This window comes from Culex quinquefasciatus, chromosome 3 (assembly GCF_015732765.1).
Source record: "Culex quinquefasciatus strain JHB chromosome 3, VPISU_Cqui_1.0_pri_paternal, whole genome shotgun sequence".
In the NCBI taxonomy this organism is placed as follows: domain Eukaryota; kingdom Metazoa; phylum Arthropoda; class Insecta; order Diptera; family Culicidae; genus Culex; species Culex quinquefasciatus.
Window position 1 is genome coordinate 187,469,671 of NC_051863.1, and position 18,753 is coordinate 187,488,423.

Consider the following 18,753-nt stretch of genomic DNA (forward strand, 5'->3'; position numbering starts at 1 on the left):
AGTAGTTCAGTTGTTTCATATTTAAACCGCCTACGCTCTTGGAGGCTTTAGTGCTCTACAAATTTTCAACTTTTAACTGTAATTTCTCGAAAACTTTTAAACAAATTAACCTAATTATTCTACAAAAATCCTCTTCTCCTTTGGTCAAGGTAAAGAAAATGAATTAAAGCTCTATTTTGATCTTGGCGGCCAGAGGTACCTTAGTTTTAAATAATATAACATGAATTATCGTTTAAAAAGCTTACTAAAATTATAACAGTTTATTTTAATTCCATAATATCGTGTTGCCCAACAAATAAACAAGACCTATTCCCAGTTGTGAATGCTTCAGAAATTATTATCATCTGAAATAAATCTTAAAATGAAATTTTCAGACGAACTGGTAAATTTACTAAAAACAGTAAATTTAATTTATAGTAATAAAATTGTTCTTTCATTATTTTTTTTTTGTAAGTTTAACAAAATTTTACCAAAAAGTTAGGAATACGTATACTTCCGCTTGCATTTCCGGAATTCCCGGGAAATTAACCAATTTCGCGGGAAACGGGGAATATTTTTTTTCGGGAAATCTCGGAAATTTGGACGCTCTATTGAAAACGGAACATTTTATTAAAATATTGCTTAGTACTTCTCAATTGCAAATTCGATTTAAAAAAAAAAATATATTTCCTAAACAAAATTTCGCACCATCTTACACTATGGCTCAAAGTATTTCTTTCTTAAGGCCCCTAGACCACAAAAAATTTAAAATGCGGGGTTCTGGAATTCAACTTTTAGTCATTAAGGTTGTTGCAAATGTTTTTCAAAGTTTTGGTCCAAAAAATTAGGGCGCAAAAAATACTTCAAAATGTCAATGTAATTTAAGTGCAATCAGCTCAAACAATTTAAAATTTATTTCCCTGCTATTATTTTAAACATGTTTGTGTTGATTTAAAACTACGTTGAGTTTTAGTTATTTTTTGCTGATCAGCACCGCAAAAAAAACTGCAAAAAACTGTTTCCGTAAAAAAATACATCTTTGAAGAAGAAGAATTTGCCTTTTTGCATTGAAATGTTAAATTTGTGGCTTGTTATTTAAATTTTTGTTTTCTCCTCCGTGTACTTATTTTTTTTTTTTCAGAAAAGTCCTAATCATAACCTCCAACTTTGTCAAATATACCAAATCGATCAGACAATCCCTACTCAAGATACAGAATTACACTCATTTACTTACCCAATTTGTATAGAGACTTTTATGGACAAATTAAAAATTTCATTCAAATAAAAAAAAAATAAATTTGCGAAATCGTAAAAATTTACTCAGCTTGTTTCATGTTGATTTTTAGTAAATCGTTATTTAGAATGTAAATAAAATGAAAGTGATCAGACAACTTTTCCATAACTTCGTTGCCAGCCTTTAGCATACCCTTTAACTTGGTATGCTCAAATCAGATTTAGAAAATCCAATGCGTATATTGATTAAGTGTTTTGAAAATTTCACCCGAATCACATTTTGGGCCAGGAGACAAATCTTTACGATTGTTTTGTCATACATTTAAAAGTTATTATGTTTCAATCAAAAATCATACATTCATTTCAGCAATCAACAGTTACATGCCCGCATTCACACAGTTTTGAGAGTCACTTATTGTTTCCTTTTCCTTCCTCTTCCTTTCGGCTTTTTTTTTCTCTCTCTGCCTTACGGCGATGGCGATGAAAGGAAACGCATTCCAATGTTGTGGCACTTTTTTTTTTGTTTTGCTTGTTGTTGTTTACGTAACACAAAAAGCAATTCCCGCGGCCCGCGACGTCATCATGCGAATAAAAGATGACGTTGGTTATTTTTATCGAGGGGTCTTATTTACTTTTCAATTTCATGATAAAATGCCAAATGCTGTTTTTGTTATTTTTTGTTTCAACATAAAGTAATGTTTTTTGTCAAAGCTGATTGAACTTATTTCACAGTTTATAAATTTGTTAATAAATTATATCAAAATAAGATTTGATTGTCAGTTTTAAAAAATAGGATTTTTTGTCCACCATAATTTTAATTTACTTTTTGGTAGAATAATCCTCCTTTGAGTTTTCTATAAGGCATAGACTTGAAATTTTACGAAACAAATTAAAGCGATTTATCAAAAGTATGCTCAGCAAAACGTGCTGAAAGAGTTAAATAAAGTATGTACTTAAAATCACAAACACAGTTTGGCAGGGCACTACCGAAAATACTACCTTGTACGAGGTCGCCCAGTGAGTAAACAAGAGCGAAATCCACTTGGTTATAAATTAATGTAATTCAATTTCACCTCACATTTATTGGTTCGTTGTTTCGGCAACTTTGTATTCAGGTGCTATTTTGTTTGCTTTACTTGTTTTCTCCCCGACTCCACGAGAGAAAAATATTTTCTTGCTTTGATTTTTTATTCATCACATTTTCGGAGCTTCCATTCAAGTGACTTATGTGAAAGTGAAACGCCCGGGCGCACTTTTGTCTTCGTGGAATCGCCTCCTCCACTTCCGAAACCGGCTTTCGTTTAGTAATAAATAAAAGAGCAAAAATTGTATTGCGTCGCTTCCCCCTTAAAAGATGTTGCTCACCCAATTTGCTACTGTTGCACATGAAAAGAAAGGAAATTGCCCCCGAAGGTGTCGCGCAACCACTTTTCGCACCGCAAAACCTAACCCAACTTTTCACCTGATGTGTGTGTGTGCAAACGGGGTGTGCTCCACTGATCGAGTTGTGTGTGTGTGTGCGTAGAGATGGCGAATCTTCACAATTCGATTGGAGCAGCTTGCATAATTCTTTGAACGCGAAACTTGGCAATGTTCACGACGTGGAGTTGCAGTCTCTCTCTCAGGTGTCAGCGAACTCTTCAAACTGTGAGCGAGCGCGCTGCCAACAGGTTACGTCAGGACCGCAAAGTTACACCCGGTTGCACGCAGAAATGAACATCAATTACGCATCATCAACGCTTGGTGGAGGATTTTCGGTTTTCGCTCACGATCCGGAGGGGGAAACACTAATTGGATGCAGGGTTTGGCGGTTCAGTAGGGCACTGTGATCATTGAAGGGTTAGGCAACAAGTTAAAGGGAGAAACATCCTAAAAACGAGAGATTTAGAGTGTATACACGGATAAAAAAGATTTCCCAAAATCGTGAACAAGCGTTCATGAAAATGAGAACCACGAGCAAAGTGTTCAAATCCCATGGTACGATTTCCAAAAACGTACCATGGGATTTGAACACTTTGTTCATGGTTCCCATTTTCATGAACGCTGGTTCACGATTTTGGGAACTCTTTTTTCTCCGTGTAAACATATTTTTTCGATCGAGAGTAAAATTATTCAGATTGAAAGAAAAATTGTGACACCAAGAGCATAATGTCCTCGAATTACGTCGAATTCGTTAAAGTTCAGTTAACACATCGAGTTATGGTGGTCGTTCCTGTAAAGGCAAAGTTTTTTCGTGTCAAAGGTTGTGGGATCAATTCCCGTTTTGTCATTTTTTTTTAGCAATTTGAGAGTAGACTGTAAAACGATCCTAACAAATGTAATTGTTATTGTTTTGTTTTGCTCGCAAGGTCTTTCCAACCGTTAATTAAGCAAAAACTAATAATTAAAATTCGCACTGCATCAAGTGCAGTTCATTTGGCACTTCTTCGACATCTTCCCACCAGCCAACCAATCTCTCACAGGTATCATATTCCAGAGCCGGCCTGTTTCACTTGACATTATCCACTTGCGAACCTGACGGGCGTCGGCGGAGACGAGATGCGGTTCGTCGCAGCTTGAAACCTGACAGTTCTCTCTCAACATCGCATCGAAAATCTCCAACGCCAAGCCGAGCTCAGTTCGCTAATGAATTTCTGTTTTCACTCTCACTTGGATGTCTGGGCTCGGTCTCAACGCGCTCTTGATGTTGTTGTTTTTGTTGATGATGATACTCACGCTTCAAGTTTACTCGACAACATGAAACGTGAAGTGCGCGCACCCGGCTGGAAACTATTCATAGGAGATTGTTTGCCAAATATTTGCCGTGTGCAGTGGTTATTGAAAGTTCGCTAATGAAGATTACTCTTCTTGCTGAACTAGAAATTGTTTGTGAGAAAGCTGGGTACGAAAATTTACCAGCAATTAAAATTGAAAGAAAGTGTTGTTAGGGTTATCTAACAAATCCAATTGTCCTATTTGATTGAGTTTAACATTTGACTGTCACAGAACTGCCATCCCTGGCTGTTGAACCACACCCTAACCATTCCATGTGGAATCAATCGATCAAAGACCGCCCAGATGTTGGTGCTCTATGCATGTGCATTAATTATGCTTTCTTTCCTTCGTACAAACGTACACTGAAAAAAATCTCAACATTAAACTTGCAAGTTTAGATTGTTGAAAAAAAAAGTTTTGATTTATGTTTCAACTAGATTGGATCGCAAATTTTCAAACCAAATTCCTATTTTTCTCAGTGCACACAACATAAACCCAATGCACCGCAGCACACTGCAACTGACGACGAGAGACAACATATCGGCCTCTCCAATGCTGTTTGTTTTCCTCTCTCTCTGTGCACATGTGTTTGTGGAAAACAGCTCGGATTCCGTTCCATAACACTTCTGCAGTCGGAGCAGCAGCAGGGCAGTGAGCAATGTTTGTGTTTATTGTTGGAGAAAAGCAGCCGAGTTTCCATGTGTGTGCATTTTCCTCCGCCATTTTCCTCTGCTGTTTTTTCCACACTTTTCCTGCTTTGCAAAGCGCGAATCGATGCGAGCCAGCAGTGGGTCAGAGATGGAAGAAGGTAAGAACTTTAAAAATTAAGTCAAAATGTGTCCATATCTTCAGATTTGGGAGGTTTTATTTAGAACTGTTTTTTTCCATAACATTCTTTTTTTGTGGTTTATTTATCATTTAGGCCGTTACACAAGAATTTCAAAATTTATGTAATTTTGTCATTATTCTATTTTATGTCAATAGTTACACGGAGAAGAATGAGTTCTCAAAATCGTAAACAAGCGTTCGTGAAATTCGGAACCACGAACAAAGTGTTCAAATTTCATGGTACGTTTTTCAACCATGAAATTTGAACACTTTGTTCATGATTCCGAATTTCATGAACTCTTGTTTACGATTTTGAGAACTCTTTTTTCTCCGTGTAATATTCAAAAATCTTCTGATTCTGATCGATTTGGTGTCTTCGGCAAAGTTGTTGGTATTGATAAGGACTATTCAAAAAATAAAGGTACACGGAAAAGCACGCTGATTTATAAATCAAATCATTTCTTCACAAAAAAACAATTTTGAAAAATCTGTTTTTTTTATATGTTTTAATCTAACCTAATCTAATCTAATCAGACCCTAGCGCAGCCAGTCTTTCGAAGGGATCCTGGAGAGTGCCTTAGGTTAGATGACGCCTAGCACTCTTCTTGTCATTTATTAACATTTGCAGTGCGCCACTGCATCGAAATGCATTGAAACATCACAAGCGTTAAAGCGGCCAGGCCTACTGCGTAAAGCCGTATCGCAGAGATGACTCGTAATTGGGTTGAGTTTGAGCACTGAGTGTTCGAACAACAACACAATTCTGAATCGACAGGAGGAAGAAGCTTGGGGACACACCACCATACGCTCTGAGATTTGGTTGGGATCTGATGGGACAACCCAAAACCATTCGCCACCTCGAACATTGCAACCAGTCAGCCACGACCGCTGTTTTTTTATATGTTTTAGGGGACAAACACGCAATTTTTTAACAATGGGAAAAACACCAAACTGTTTTTTTTTTGTTAAAATCAAACTTAAAGTGGCCTATCGAAAACGGTGCACTTTTCAAAAATTTCAGTTTTGTACCTTTTGATTGCAATTCGTTTTTACATTAAAAACTGCAGTAAAAATGTTTTTTGGGTTAGATTTTTTTTCTCAAAAACACCGTTTATTTTAGTCATAATTTGGTGGTAAATTTACAGAATTTGCTTTTCTATAAGGGTTTTTCTCCCCTAAAACATAAAAAATATTTAAATTTTAAATTGATTTTATGCGAATAGATTGAGAAATCAGCCATTTTTTAGTATCTATGTTTCTGAATATTCCTCATTATTACCTATAACTTTGTCCAAAACACCAAATCGACCAGAAAATTTCTTCAAAATATACAGATTTTCGAATATTTACGTAGCTTTTTTGTATGGACAGCAGGGTGGTTCAAATTCGGGCTTACTCGGGGCTTCTAAAATATGATGTCTTCGGGAAAGTTTTACCTAATTTAATGGAAATATCAATTCCGAGTATTGGTAAGGATTGGATAGTTATAAAGCCTTCCACAGCTAAAAAAAACTTTCCATGCATTTGAGAAATTCTCTGAGATTTTGGTCATTCGATTTTTTTTGTATATTTTAATCCGGCTGAAACTTTTTTGGTACCTACGGTATGTACAAAGAAGCCATTTTGCATCATTAGTTTGTCCATATAATTTTCCATACAAATTTGGCAGCAGTCCATACAAAACTTATTTATGACAATTCAAAACTCTGTATATTTTGAAGAAATTTTTTCATCGATTTGGTGTCTTCGGCAAAGTTGTAGGTATGGATAAGGACTCCACTGAAAAAAAAATGATACACGGAAAAAATGTGATTTTCAATTTCACTTTTGTTACTAAAACTAGATTTAAAAAAAACACTATTTTTATTTTATTTTATTTTTTTCATTTTCTGATATGTTTAAGGGAACATCAAATGCCAAATTTTCAGAAATTTCCAAAACTGGCAAAAAATCTTTGACCGAGTTATGATTTTTTGAATCAAAACTGATGTTTTCATAAATCGAAATATTGGTCACAAAAATTTTTCAACTTCATTTTTCGATGTAAACTTGAATTTGCAATCAAAAAGAATTTTAATGAAATTTTGATAAAGTTCACCGTTTTTGTTATTTTAACATTGAAAATCGGACCATTTTCCTGTTTTTTTTTTTTTTTTTTTTTTTTTTTATCTTAGCATGGCAATATCTCAGCTACTAAGTTCATAGAGGCAAAATATACAGAATTTTCTCTGCTTTTCAAAAATATTTTTTTTCAACCGATTTCGTAGAGAATTGCTCATTTGGACGATTTTTCAAAAATAAACTTAAGGCGATTAGAGGGAGTAGTTCCTGTAGTCAGGATATGCTCAAATTTAGAATTTAGCCTAGTGATAAGTCAATCTTTAATTTCAGGTGGTAGCCCCGAGGAAGCCCGGATTTGGACCATCCTAATGGACAGCTGCCAAAATTGTATGGAAGCTTGTATGAATGGACCAATGTCATTAAAAAGGCCTCCTCAAAGTTTGATCCAAATTTTTAAAAAAAATATACAAAAATAAAAATATACCAATCAGCCGATTTCTTTCAGAATTGCTTCTAAAACTATTAGAATTAAAATAACTCAATTTTCAAAGGTAAAAAAATATATGTTTAAAATCAATGCGCACAGTAGAAACCCACCGTGAATCTCACTGTTTTATGCTACTAATTCAATCACCACCAGTAGCTATGTTGCACCAGCAGCTGCAACGCCGATACGATACCAAACACCGACTCTAATATGTGCAGCACAAAGCGAGAATCTTTCGACGGACTGCCGACGACCTGGTGCTCGTTTGCTAGACAAACATATAACCAGCACACACACGTGCATAAATTTCAATTTTTCAAACAAGGCGCAAATCCAACAAAAACAGCCATCACACACTGCCACCCCCCAATTCCAACCGGTACCATTACAATGCAACTGGATCAATGAACTCTGGCGTATTTTTCTTTGGCATTCGATTGGAAGTTGATTCCAAGCTTGGAACACATAGTCGGCATGGTTTTAGTTTCTTTAGGGTGGTTCACCGAAGGGCGTTTGATATTTACGTATATTCCTGCGCGTTTGAACAGACGTTTCAAAGTCTCACTTAGGATCACCCTAACATCAAATGCAGTCTTTTCCCTTTCTCGACCAATATTTCACTCTAGTTATTGCTTTTTTCGCTTCCACCTCCTGGTCCAGATTGGCACTTTGCTCTCATGCCTCTCTACAGCTGCATCATTTCGTTCACAGCTTCCAACAACGCGCACGTCCAGAATTGAACTCTGCGCTTAATGAATAGTCGGTCTTCAACAGCTACCACCGCTGGAGTGTTACATGATTAAAATTCAGGTTTTCTTTTACACGCTCTTTAAACTGCGAATGGATGATGGAGCAGGTTTCTTGCCTTTTAGTTTCGTTCAATCGCCGCAAGGAAGTCTCTCGCCGACATAATCGCACTCGCGCATAACTCTCACTCTTCGTTTGGGTATGGTGCGGCAGGAAGTGCGCGGGGCCACTTCTTCTGCCATGATTGATGAATCAATCGGCGAAACCTGCTTCGCGAGCCGAGGAAGTGTCCACGTTTTTTTGCCAAGTCTTTAAAGTGGGTTTTCTTCGGGGTGGTCTATTGCGTTGTTTTTGAGGTAGGATCATGGTTGTCTACTGTTGGCTAATACGGCGGGTTTGAGGTAGTTGAATCACCCCCTCAAATTCAACAATTTCAAAAAATAAATTTCAAAGAATTAAAAATCTTCAGTGCCGCAAATCAAACTTGTATCCGCCGAGTTGAGGAAGTTATCTGCAAAGATACAAGACGACGTTGAAGACACAGTGCAGACTTCGCTCGCTGACACCGGTTTACCTATAAAGCTCGTCACACTTTAAAAAAGGTCTTTCATGCTCGTTAACCTGCACTTTCCTGGCCATGTGTTTTTGCTCATCCGTGAACGGGGAGAGGACCTCTTCCTTCCTTCTGTCTCGCCAAGGGGATTCTGGGGCCAAGGAGGTGCAAACCCCAAAAAAAAAAGATTAAAAATTTGATAACAGTTTCAAAAGCATATTTGATAACAGTTTACATTCAAAAATATTATGTTTTCTTATTTCTATGGGGAGATAAGATTTAATTTCATCGGGCACCTTTTATTGGCAGATCGACACATTGACGGGCAATAAATGCTTCGTAAAATAGACTTTCAACTGAAATCGAGTATTAAAAAGCTCGCAATCCGAAGGTCGTAAGTACGAACCCTGGGGTGGAAGGTTCCTTGGCGTAGAAAGAGGTTTGGGTGCTCTCCCCATTCAAGCGTTTGGACTCATAGCTTCGAGCAGCAACTTGCCATAGAGACCACAAACAACCTGAGGGTCGTTAATATGGATGGTTTGATTTTTGAAATTAGTTCACGATTTTCATATTTGATTTTTTTTTGTTTTGATGTAATTTTGTCCATACATTCATAATTCAAAAGAAGCAGTTTGCATTATTAGTTTTTCACCCGAGTTTCCATATAATTTTGTGGGTTGGTCTTACAGAATGGATACGCAAATATATGAAAATCTATATCTTGAGATGGGATTTTCTGATCTATTTGGTGTCTTCGGCAAAGTTGTAGACTGTTCAGAAGAAAAACAGTTACTCACCGAAAAAATATCCATTTATCTATTTCAAATTTTTCACAAACAGTCCCATTTTAATTTTTTTTTAAATATTTTTTTAATGTTAAAATTTTTGAATCAAAAGGCGGTAGTTTAAAAAGATAAATTAAATTTGCAATTGAAAAGTCCTTATTCGAATTTTGAATAAAGTGTACCGTTTACTCGTTATATACCCTTTTAGGTTAAAACTTAAGGGATTTTCCACATTTTTTAATGTTTTATTAAGAGCAACTCTCTACGAAATCGGCCGATTTCGACCATTTTTATTTTTGTTTTTTTATTTGACTCAAACTTTGTGGGGCCTTCCTATGACCAAATATGCTATTTTGTGTCATTGGTTCACCATACAAGTCTCCATACAATTTTGGCAGCTGTCCATACAAAAATGGTATGTAAATATTCAAACAGCTGTAACTTTTGAGTGAATTTTCTGATCAATTTGGTGTCTTCGGCAAAGTTGTAGGTATTGTTGAGGACTTTTGAGAAAAAAATATGAACAGGGAAAAAAATTGCAGATTTTTTTATCAACATGTTTTTTACTGAAACTCAATTTCCCAAAATACGTATTTTTGATTTTCGAGATTTTTTTATATGTTTTAGGGGACAAAAATCCGCAACTTTTGAGCCATAGAGAAACATGATCAAAAAATCTGCCGCCGTGTTATGATTTTTTTGAAAAATAGTGAAATTGAAGTTTCATGCAAAAACAAGTTTGACTTTACTTTTTAATGCAAAATTGAATTTGCAATCGAAAAGTACTTTACAGATTTTTTGATAAAGGGCTCCGTTTTCAAGATATAGCCACGGAAAGTTTGATTTTAGCGAAATATTTGCAGTTTTTCAATTTTTAAACACCACCATTTCTAATTTTTTTTTGTTGAAAAGTTCAGAAAATTTGCTATAAAATTGTCTAAGAGACATTGAAGATTAGACCTCGGGTTGCTGAGATAGAGCCGCTTTAAGAAAAAGAAACACGAAAATTGAAGTTTTCTAAATCTCACCAAAACAACCCACCTTTTTTCTAATAACGATATCTCAGCAATTAATGGTCCGATTTTCAATAATAATATATGAAAGGCCCAAATATTGAATATTACGGCCGCAAATTTTCTGAACTTTTCAAAAAAAAAATTTAGAAATGGTCACTTATGGTCACTAATTTTAAAAATTGAAAAACTGCAAATATTTCGCTAAAATCAAACTTTCGGTGGCTATATCTTGAAAACGGAGCCCTTTATCAAAAAATCTGTAAAGTACTTTTCGATTGCAAATTCAATTTTGCATTAAAAAGTAATGTCAAACTTGTTTTTGCATAAAACTTCGATTTTTTCCAAAAATCACTATTTTTTCAAAAATTCATAACTCGGCGGCAGATTTTTTGACCATGTTTCTCTATGGCTCAAAAGTTGCGGATTTTGTCCCCTAAAACATATCAAAAATCTCGAAAATCAAAAATACGTATTTTGGGAAATTGAGTTTTAGTGAAAAAAGCTGATAAAAATCTGCAATTTTTTTCCGTGTGCCTATTTTTTCTCAAAAGTTCTCAACAATACCTACAACTTTGCCCAAGACACCAAATTGATCAGAAAATTCACTCAAAAGTTACAGCTGTTTGAATATTTACATACCATTTTTGTATGGACAGCTGCCAAAATTGTATGGAGACTTGTATGGGTGAACCAATGACACAAAATAGCATATTTGGTCATAGGGAAGGCCCAATCCATTTCCGGTTTTGGTAGACAATTGCTCATTTCCTACATTTTTTTTCTCTGAATTTTCCAAAATCGGACAATTAGTTTCTGAGATACAACCGCACAAAGAATTCGAATCGATGAAAATGAGTTTTTCTAAGTGTAATTGTAATTTTCAACTCACCATATCTCGCTTCTTCATCGTCAAAACATGAAGTGAAATTTTCTTTCCATTTAAAATAATTTCAAAATTTGGTCCAACATTTGAAATCAGGCAAAATTTCTATTTTTAGACCTTATCATATGAATTTATTTTACTTGATGTTCATTATTTTTCTGATAGTATTTTTAAACTTGGATTGAAACTGAAGAAAGTGTAAACAAAAATCTCAATTCCTAAAATGCACAGTCAAAAATATTGCTAATTTTGAAGGTGTAGTATTACTTCTTTAATGATGTGCATTACCAGGGTTGCCAGATTTTCCAAGTGTCAGCCAGATTAAAGATTTATCATTATCTATGCCTGATTTTCACAGATTTTGCAAGATTTTTCATGTTGTGCTAACTTCGAACTTTTTTTTTGCTTAAAATGAACGATTTCAATCAAAATTGGAAAATATATAAAATATTTGTTATAATAAAAATCTAAATTCAAACTTTTAGAAGCCAAAAAATCAATAAATCCAACTGAATTCGACAAACTGTTTAACTAATTTATTCTTCTCATAATTATAAATAGCTTTAATTATTTGATTTTTGTCTGGTAGATTTTTCCAGATTTTTTTCGATACGTAGCCAGATTTTTTTTTCAATTTTGACCTGGCAACACTGGAAAAGGTAAATTTCTGTAGTTTTTTTTTTAAAGGTCCAATAAACCAAATTTTCAGTTTTTGCTTTTTGGGTGTTTTTTAATAGGCGATTTCAAAAACACCCAAAAAGCAAAAACTGGAAATTTGGTTTGTTGGATCTTTAAAAAAAAAACTCCTAATTTACACAAAATTACACATTTTTTCTGACATAAAAGATGTACTTATTTTCAGATGTAATGTTATCATGACTTTTTTACTGTGTGTAGTTAAAACAAACAACCCAAAAGTATAAAAGTTAAAATGTTAGAAGCTGGGACTAATTGTTCTCTTCGTGATGTCATATTCTATTTAATTTGAGAAAAATAAATGACACTAAAAACATGATGAAAGTTGGCCAATTTCCCCTAACAAATCGCATATTTCCACGGAAGGAGAAGCTCGATGTATGTTGAGGAACCCTGGAAACGAGACAGAGAAAAAGAGAGAAAAGAAAAACCCCAGCTTTATTAATATTGAAAACTCTTTTTGCATACTGCCATTAAAAATGCACCTTTTTCCGAGGCCGCGTATGCTGTGTGTGATATCCGCGGGAGGCGGGACAACTGAGCAGAAAAAAAAACCTTTCACATAGCCACTAAATCATGCTGCTGCTGGCTTAATTATTGCACACAGAGAGTTGGGGAAGAAGCAGAAGGTAGAAAAAAAAATCGCGCCCGAGATACTTTCCTTTGCTGATTTATGCTGAGGTGTTTTCCTTTCTCTGCTGCTTTTGCTGTTTTCAACAACAGTCATCAACTTTTAGTTTTGAAGACATGTTATCAGAGTTGCATATATGCACTTTCGCTTTTTTGAGTTATTTTTTTCTTTTCAGCTCGCCCATTCGATTTTCGAACTCGATTTTCCTTTCTTTTGTTTTGTTTTGTCAACGAAAATTGCGCCCTCGAAACTACTCTTCACTCAAGCTGGGTTTCGAGTTTTGTCAGAAAACAAAAAGCCATTAATCACTTTATTTTTGAAGAAAACAAAAATTAAGGGAAAACCACCATCTTGGAGCGAGTCTCGGCAGCCAAATGAGTAGAAAATTAAGCTATAAAAAAATGTTAATTTGATTGACTACATCTTGTGGTCAAAGCAGCAGCAGGCAGTTGTGGGAATTTTCCAAACTGTTCTTGTTAGAAGCGAATTAGTTCAGTCTCCCATGAAAAAGACAAAACAATGGCAGCGTAGCGTGCATTCTGTTTCGTTCAGAACTTTGCTTTCTGAAGCAAAGTGATAAATAATCAGTCCTCTTTGGGCCAGGCCACTTCCTTCTTCCCTCTTGAGGGGTAATGTTAATTTTATGACTGTAACCGAGCCACTAAAGAGATTGGATCGTGTGCGGGTGCTGTTGGAAAGCGATTTTAAATTTTGAAATATTAGTACCTAACTCATTTAAGTGAGCGGTTCCATGTAAGAAACGAGACATTAGAAATAAACATTAAAACAACTCATAAAGATACGGAAAATGTATGGAAATTCCATGCTTAAGCATTTTGACATTGACATTTTTTAAATTACTTGACAGGCTGCTTCAAAGATTATTTTCATTCATTTTGCATATTATATGACTTTCATCATTCTTACCCCGTAATTATTCCAAATCACAAGCTGTTACTCAACGCAACTGGGCAATAACTGTCAAAATCGGGCCGTTTCCAGCCGCGGCAAATTGTATTTTCATTAGAACCCGCCAGCGAGAAAGCACTCTAATCAATCTTCATTTTCATTTTGTTTTATTTTCGTTTTTTTGTTTGGTATTATTTTGGCGTTGTTATTGTTATTTTGGGTGTGTCGGTTGGTCGATTGGTCTGGTGTTTTCCACCGTTCACACGAGACAGCATTAATCTTCATTTTCTCGCGGTTACCATGGAACACATTTTCCACACAAATCATCTGGCTGTCGTTATTCATTGGTGTAGCTGTTGTTGTTTCTTTTTTCGCTGGCTCACTAGCTTTGAATTTTTGGTTGTTATTTTTGTCATGTGAAAAATGGACTTGATCTTTCTAAATTGTCAAACGTTGTTAATTTAGAATGTCATAAATTTAAAAAAAAATACCGCAGTTTAAAATTTAAAATCTTTGTTCTCTTTTTTCGTCGAAATTACGAAGTATTTCTGTTTTTGTTTTGCTTTTTATTATTTAAAAAAAAGTATAAACCAAAATATTCATTCTGCTTGATTGGTTCGACCATCCAAACTTGTATGAAGACTTACAAATTTGGCAAATTTCCTTATAAAAATGCCTTTTAAATATTTAAAATTCTGAAATATTCTTATACGGAAAAAAATCCATCCAAGAAAACGGTTGTTTTGGCTTGATTTTGCTGATTTTCGGCAAAATTTTTGCTTAATCAGCATTTTTTCGATTTTTTACTATTTTTTGGTTATTGAGATACAGTTGAGTTTGGAAATGAAGATATTTCATAAAATTCACGAGATAGGTTAAATTTTAGAGCATTGCCAAATCGGAGGTGATGATCCAATTTTGAATTATGAGAGTGATCCCAATTCTGTTTAGTTTCATTGTTAGCACATTAACACAGTTGAAAAAAAAAAACATTTAAGTCAGGACTAAAATAATCTACAGAATGTTCGACTTGTTTCAAGACAACAATTTTTTAATGGTAAAGGAATTTTATAGATTTTCGTGAAACAAATTAAAGAGAAAAAATAAAAGATTAAAGCATTCAGATAATCAAAATGCTTGATAAATGAAAACATAAACTAAAAAATTAAAGAGTTAAGAGTTTATTAAAAATAAAAAAATACAAAAATCCTAAAAATAAAAATTCTGAAATTAAAAAAACTCTAAAATTGTGAAGTTTTTAAAATTCTGGAACTAAATTTTAGTATTTACAAATCCTTCAATTCTATAGTTCTGGAATTTCCAAATTTAAAAACCTTAAATTCTTATATTTTAAAATTATTATCTTCCTTAATTTCTCAAATCTATTTTTAATCTTACATTCCTTCATTTCTGAGTATTTTTTTTTATTTTTCAAATTTTTAAATGCTACAATTTTTGCCGCCATCTTAGGCTGGTACAAATTTTATTTAAAGTTTTTGTCTACCCCCCTTCACAGTTGGTCCGAAAAATCAGGCGGCAAAAAAATATTTTTTCAAAAAACTACAACATTTCAATGGAAATTTGAGTACAATCAGCTGAAATCAACCTCAACCCCGGCCGGAGCCGAGGGACAAAAACTTTAAAAAATATTTGCATAGGCCTGAAATTTGAAAAAAATAGAAGATTTTAAGGTTAGAAACATAAATTTAAAGAATTTAGAGATTGTCAAGTATGACTTTGAGGAATAGAGTGCCAATTGTTTTTATTTTCTTAAATTTCAAGATTTTCGTATTTCTTTTAATTTTTAAAACTTTCAATCATTTTATTTCGAAATTTTAATTTTTAATTATAATTTCTTAGTGTTTTTTTTAATTGAAGTACTAGTAAGTAAATATATTGTCTAATATTTAAATTTTTTGATGTTCTGTGCTTTGAAATGTTTGAAACTTACAATTTCTAAATTTTAATATACATATTTTTGAATTTCTCATTCATTTTCTGAAATCTAAATTTCTGTGATTGATTTTGTTAATCACCTATTTTTATTTTTGAATTTAATAAAATGATATCGAATACAACATTGTTGATACGTCTGTAATTTTCAGTTGCATTCAATTAAGCGAATCCAAAATATTTGATTTTTTCATCAAAACATATTGCAAACATTAAACGCCACTTTCCGTTTCTGTTTCTTTTCAACTGCGTACCGCTTAATAAAAAAAATCTATTCGTGACTTTTTCCTTGACCATTTTTTGGGCGTTTTTTTTTTGTTGTGGAGTTAGGCGTTCCTTCCGAGCTCCGTATCAGACTTTAAGTATAAAAGATCTGAAATAATTTGCCTATGTTATTGAATTTGTTCCTCCACAAAGCTGAAAAACAAATTATCAATTTTACCAAGGATTTTAAACAAAAATCAGGTTCTGCAACATTCGTGGACTAGTACACGGAGACAAATCAGTTCCCAAAATCGTGAACAAACGTTCATGAAATTCGGAACCATGAACAGTGTTCAGTTTCCATGGTACTTTTTTCAATATAGCATTTAAATTTGAACACTTTGTTCGTCGTTCCGAATTTCATAAACGCTTCTTCACGATGTTGAGAAATGTTTTTTCTCCGTGTAGTGTCTTGCAGCAAGTGTGACACTTGAATACAGCATTATCAATTAAGCTTTTTCTGATAGAAACTGCGCGATATACTCCTTTAAAAGCTACGGCACCGCCTTGTCAAATCAACTCCTTTCCCGGTACGAATCCTTTCATTGTCAGGTTTTCTTCGGCGGCGTCCTACGCCAAAGAAACTATGTTGCAATTCTGCCAGTTCTTTTACACAGCGCTACAGCTACTATCCCAGCAATGGAATGCAAATATTGCCATATTCGTCGTCGACGATCGTTGATTGCTGGGAGTTCTTTGGGGAATCGACGTTTATTTTCGATGAAAATATTTATTTAAGATTACGTTGAACATTTCTTCAATTTTATTTGCAGAACAAATGAAAAAACTGTCTATGTCTTTCGCGTGAAAACAATTTACGAATATTTGGATTTCCAGAGAACGCCAACAGGTCCTTTCCAGCTCCTAAGCGCAGCCACTTCACGCGATTGTCATCCGCGTCGTCATCGCCGCGCCAAACAAGGCAAAACCCACGCGACTGCCGGTGCCATGTTCACGTGCTGCACATGTCCCGCCCTTATCTGATTGCCGCTGGCTTGGTTGCTTTTTTGCACTCTTTGCTAATGTTTGCTTTTCTTCCCTTTTTCTTTCTTGGCAGGTGGAACACACAACAAACCTGAGGAGCAGCTGAATCGGTCGCAATGTGGCAGCAGCAGCAGCTTGAAGTTTAATAATCAGAACCTGCCCCGGCCCTGGTTTTGATCGGTTCTGGCGGCTGTCTCTCGAGATGGCCAATTGGGGACGGCGGTGTCACGCAGTTGCTCCAAATCGCGGAATCTACCGGGTCGACACTAGTAGCGGCAGCAGATAGTTAAGGATTAGTTTGGGTGATCGATTGCTGATCAACTGGTGGCGAAAACGGACGCTGCGTAGTGTGAGTGTGAGTGGTTGTTAGTGAGAGTAGTGTTTTGTGAGGAAGCATTTAGGTGGTGAAGATGAATTCCGTGTTTTCCGCGTTCAAATCTTCCGCCAAGCACGATGGCAAGCAAAAGTCGTCGGGCGGGAAGAAGCTGTCCCAGGATCCGCCCAATAGTTACGAAAAGCTGCGGCACATCCGCGAGATCAGCTGCAGCAAGATGAACAACCTGGTGGTGCTGGACCCGGTTGAGTCCGTGCCGTCCTGTGCCACCACGCCAGTCCAGAGTCCCTCGAGCGACAAGAGCCTCGAGCTGGAGCTGACCCTGGATGCGGCCGCCAACGGCGTTGATCAGGTTGACCGGGCCATCCCGGTAATTGAATCCTCGGAACTACCTTCGGTTGCGAAAGTGCTGCCAACGCCGGCACCGGCCGCAACGAAACCCTCAAAGGCTGACACATCGAGTGATAGTTTAGGCGATAGTATAGTAGTGAACAAACCACCCTCGGGGGCCGCGGCCGTGGCCAGTGCCGTCTTCGCGGTACCTGCCGCACCTCCCGCTTCGACCATTCCGACCAGCAGTAGCAACGGTAGTAGCAGTAGCAGCAATCAGTGGAATGTGGTCAGTGCCAGCAGTCGGTTCCACAAGCCGAGGCTCAGCCTGAGCAGCAGCGTGGGACTGACCGGCAGTGGCAGTGCGATGCCTTCGGTGCACGGACGCACCGGCGGAAGTGGGGCGGCGGCGGCGGGTGGCCAACCCGGCGGTCAACCGCAGAAAACCAGACTGTCGACGCACCAAAGAAATCTTAGCTTAGATTTTAGGTAAGTCAACCGCAAACAACCATAAACGCACCTATGTAATACAACCACCGTCGTTTAGTAGATATAGACTTGGTTGGCTGGATGCACTTTTCTAATTGGCTTCCTTCGTCACACAACCGTGACTCTTGCCGTGCGGTGTCGCTAATTAAATTGTTCACTCGAGTGTCCTCCTCAAAGACGCGCGCGCGGTTTTATTAGGAAAATTAAGTGCACTCGTACCCACCCCCCATTCGGGTCTCAAGTCATGTTGCACAGTTGACGTTCAGCGCAGCTGATAATTTGATATCGATGTCGTCCGAAGACCGAGGTTTGCTTCCTGCTGCTGGCCACCAACAAGTTGTAGCGGGCATTACGAAACTGGGCAAAAATGTAGTTGTGGTGCGGCTTTCTCGCTTTCTTCTGCTGCTACCTGCTTCGTCGTCCAAGATTTGATCTTGCGTTGGGCACGTGTCGCCGCCGTGCGTGAGTTGCGTAACAAGATTTGGCGGCATTTTGTTGGTAAACAGCGGTACATGTGACAAGAATGGCGATGGACTAGTGTTATGGGCTTTTTTTTAAACACTGTTTTGCCTAGAAGACACTATACACGGAGAAAAAAGAGTTCCCAAAATTGTAAACAAGCGCTAATGTCATGGTACGTCGTGAACGCTTGTTCACGATTTGGGGAACTCTTTTTTCACCGTGTAGATCAGTATATTTTTTTTTTTTTTCAGTAGTATTTTTGCAGATTTTTAATGAGGAAGGGTTACAAAGTTGGCTCTTAAACTATTTTTCTTGTCACTTTTATTGTCATTCGATTTTCTCAGCACTGGCTCGACCAAATTTGGCAAGATTAAC

General features: G+C 36.3%; 1 protein-coding gene across 1 annotated transcript in view; it reads left to right on the forward strand.

Annotated features, from left to right (window-relative positions):
• LOC6053530 overlaps positions 1–18,753 on the forward strand; it is a 258,989-nt gene that overhangs the window by 164,149 nt on the left and 76,087 nt on the right. The window contains 1 exon segment of the mRNA XM_038263395.1: positions 16,837–17,916. Coding sequence (XP_038119323.1) covers positions 17,174–17,916 — 743 coding nt within the window. The 5' untranslated portion in view covers positions 16,837–17,173.